The sequence below is a fragment of the Etheostoma cragini genome, unplaced genomic scaffold (assembly GCF_013103735.1).
Source record: "Etheostoma cragini isolate CJK2018 unplaced genomic scaffold, CSU_Ecrag_1.0 ScbMSFa_3646, whole genome shotgun sequence".
Taxonomy (NCBI): Eukaryota; Metazoa; Chordata; class Actinopteri; order Perciformes; family Percidae; genus Etheostoma; species Etheostoma cragini.
The window spans coordinates 1-1,404 of NW_023267936.1; the positions used below are offsets into that span (position 1 = coordinate 1).

A 1,404-nucleotide genomic window follows, 5' to 3' on the forward strand; every position below is an offset into this window, starting at 1 on the left:
CCTGACGGTCTGTTCACGGAGGTGGGAACGGTTTTCCGGACACAGATGCGGGTACGTATGCTGGCATCTAACCCTAAAGGTGTCCTCAGGGTGTCCTCATGTCCTCATGTTGTCTTCATGTTGTCCTCATGTTGTCTTCATGTTGTCCTCATGTTCTCCTCATGTTGTCTTCATGTTGTCTTCATGTTGACCTCATGTTGTCTTCATGTTGTCCTCATGTTGTCCTCTTGTTGCCCTCATGTTGTCTTCATGATGTCCTAATGTTGTCTTCATGTTGTCTTCATGTTGTCTTCATGTTGACCCCATGTTGTCTTCATGTTGTCCTCATGTTGTCTTCATGTTGTCCTCATGTTGACCTCATGTTGTCTTCATGTTGTCCTCATGTTATCTTCATGTTGTCTTCATGTTGTCCTCATGTTATCTTCATGTTGTCTTCATGTTCTCCTCATGTTGTCTTCATGTTATCTGTATGTTGTCCTATGTCAATGTTCTTATTAAGTCCCCAAAATAACACGATTGATTCCATTCCACACATTGTGTGTGTGTGTCTCTGTTTGTCTATGTGTGTGTGTGTGTGTGTCTGTGTGTGTGTGTGTGTGTGTGTGTGTGTTTGTGTGTGTAGGTTGATGTATCAGGTGCAGATTCTGATGCCTCCATGACGGCCTTCTGCCTCATCGCCATGCAGGAGTCTCGCTCCCGATGCGCTGCCTCTGTTAATGTGAGTACTACTGTTAATGTGAGTACTTCTCTTAATGTGAGTACTTCTCTTAATGTGAGTACTTCTGTTAATGTGAGTACTTCTCTTAATGTGAGTACTTCTCTTAATGTGAGTACTTCTGTGATGGTTGACGTATCAAAGCGAGGCTGTAGATCTCTCTCTGCCTTTGAGTCTCAGTTGTAAGCAAAGTTTAAAAGGTTAAAAGGTTTAGATTTAGAACCTGATCCGACCCACGTGACGGCCTTTCTGTTCCTCCGGTCCAGAGTCTGCCGGCCAGTGTAGACAAAGCAGTGTCCTATCTGGAGAGGCGCCTGCCCCGCCTCACCAACCCGTATGCTGTTGCCATAACATCTTACGCCCTGGCCAATGAAAACAGACTGAACAAGGACGTCCTCTACAAGTTTGCTTCCCAAGGTGAAGCACCGTAGAAGTCTAGACACCCTAGAAATGTAGACGCACCCTAGATATGAAGACACACCCTAGAAATGTAGACGCACCCTACAAATGTAGACGCACCGTAGAAATGTAGACACACCTTAGAAATGTAGACACAACTTAGAAATGTAGACGCACCCTAGAAGTCTAGACGCTCCCTAGAAATGTAGACGCACCCTAGAAATGTAGACGCACCCTAGAAATGTAGACACACCCTAGAAATGTAGACGCACCCTAGAAATGTAGACACA

At 45.0% G+C, this 1,404-nt stretch overlaps 1 protein-coding gene across 1 annotated transcript; it reads left to right on the forward strand.

Moving 5' to 3' along the window:
- Positions 1-45: 45 nt before the first annotated feature.
- LOC117940885 (complement C3-like) lies at positions 46-1,146 on the forward strand. The gene is made up of 3 exons (XM_034866006.1): positions 46-51; positions 623-718; positions 982-1,146. The coding sequence occupies exons 1-3, from the start codon at positions 46-48 to the stop codon at positions 1,144-1,146; spliced, it is 267 nt and encodes an 88-aa protein (XP_034721897.1).
- Positions 1,147-1,404: the final 258 nt, after the last annotated feature.

Excerpts from the sequence above, each read along its gene's own strand:
- LOC117940885 (XM_034866006.1), top strand. Across the intron at positions 719-981 it reads GATGCGCTGCCTCTGTTAAT|AGTCTGCCGGCCAGTGTAGA; the intron begins GTGAGTACTACT and ends CCTCCGGTCCAG.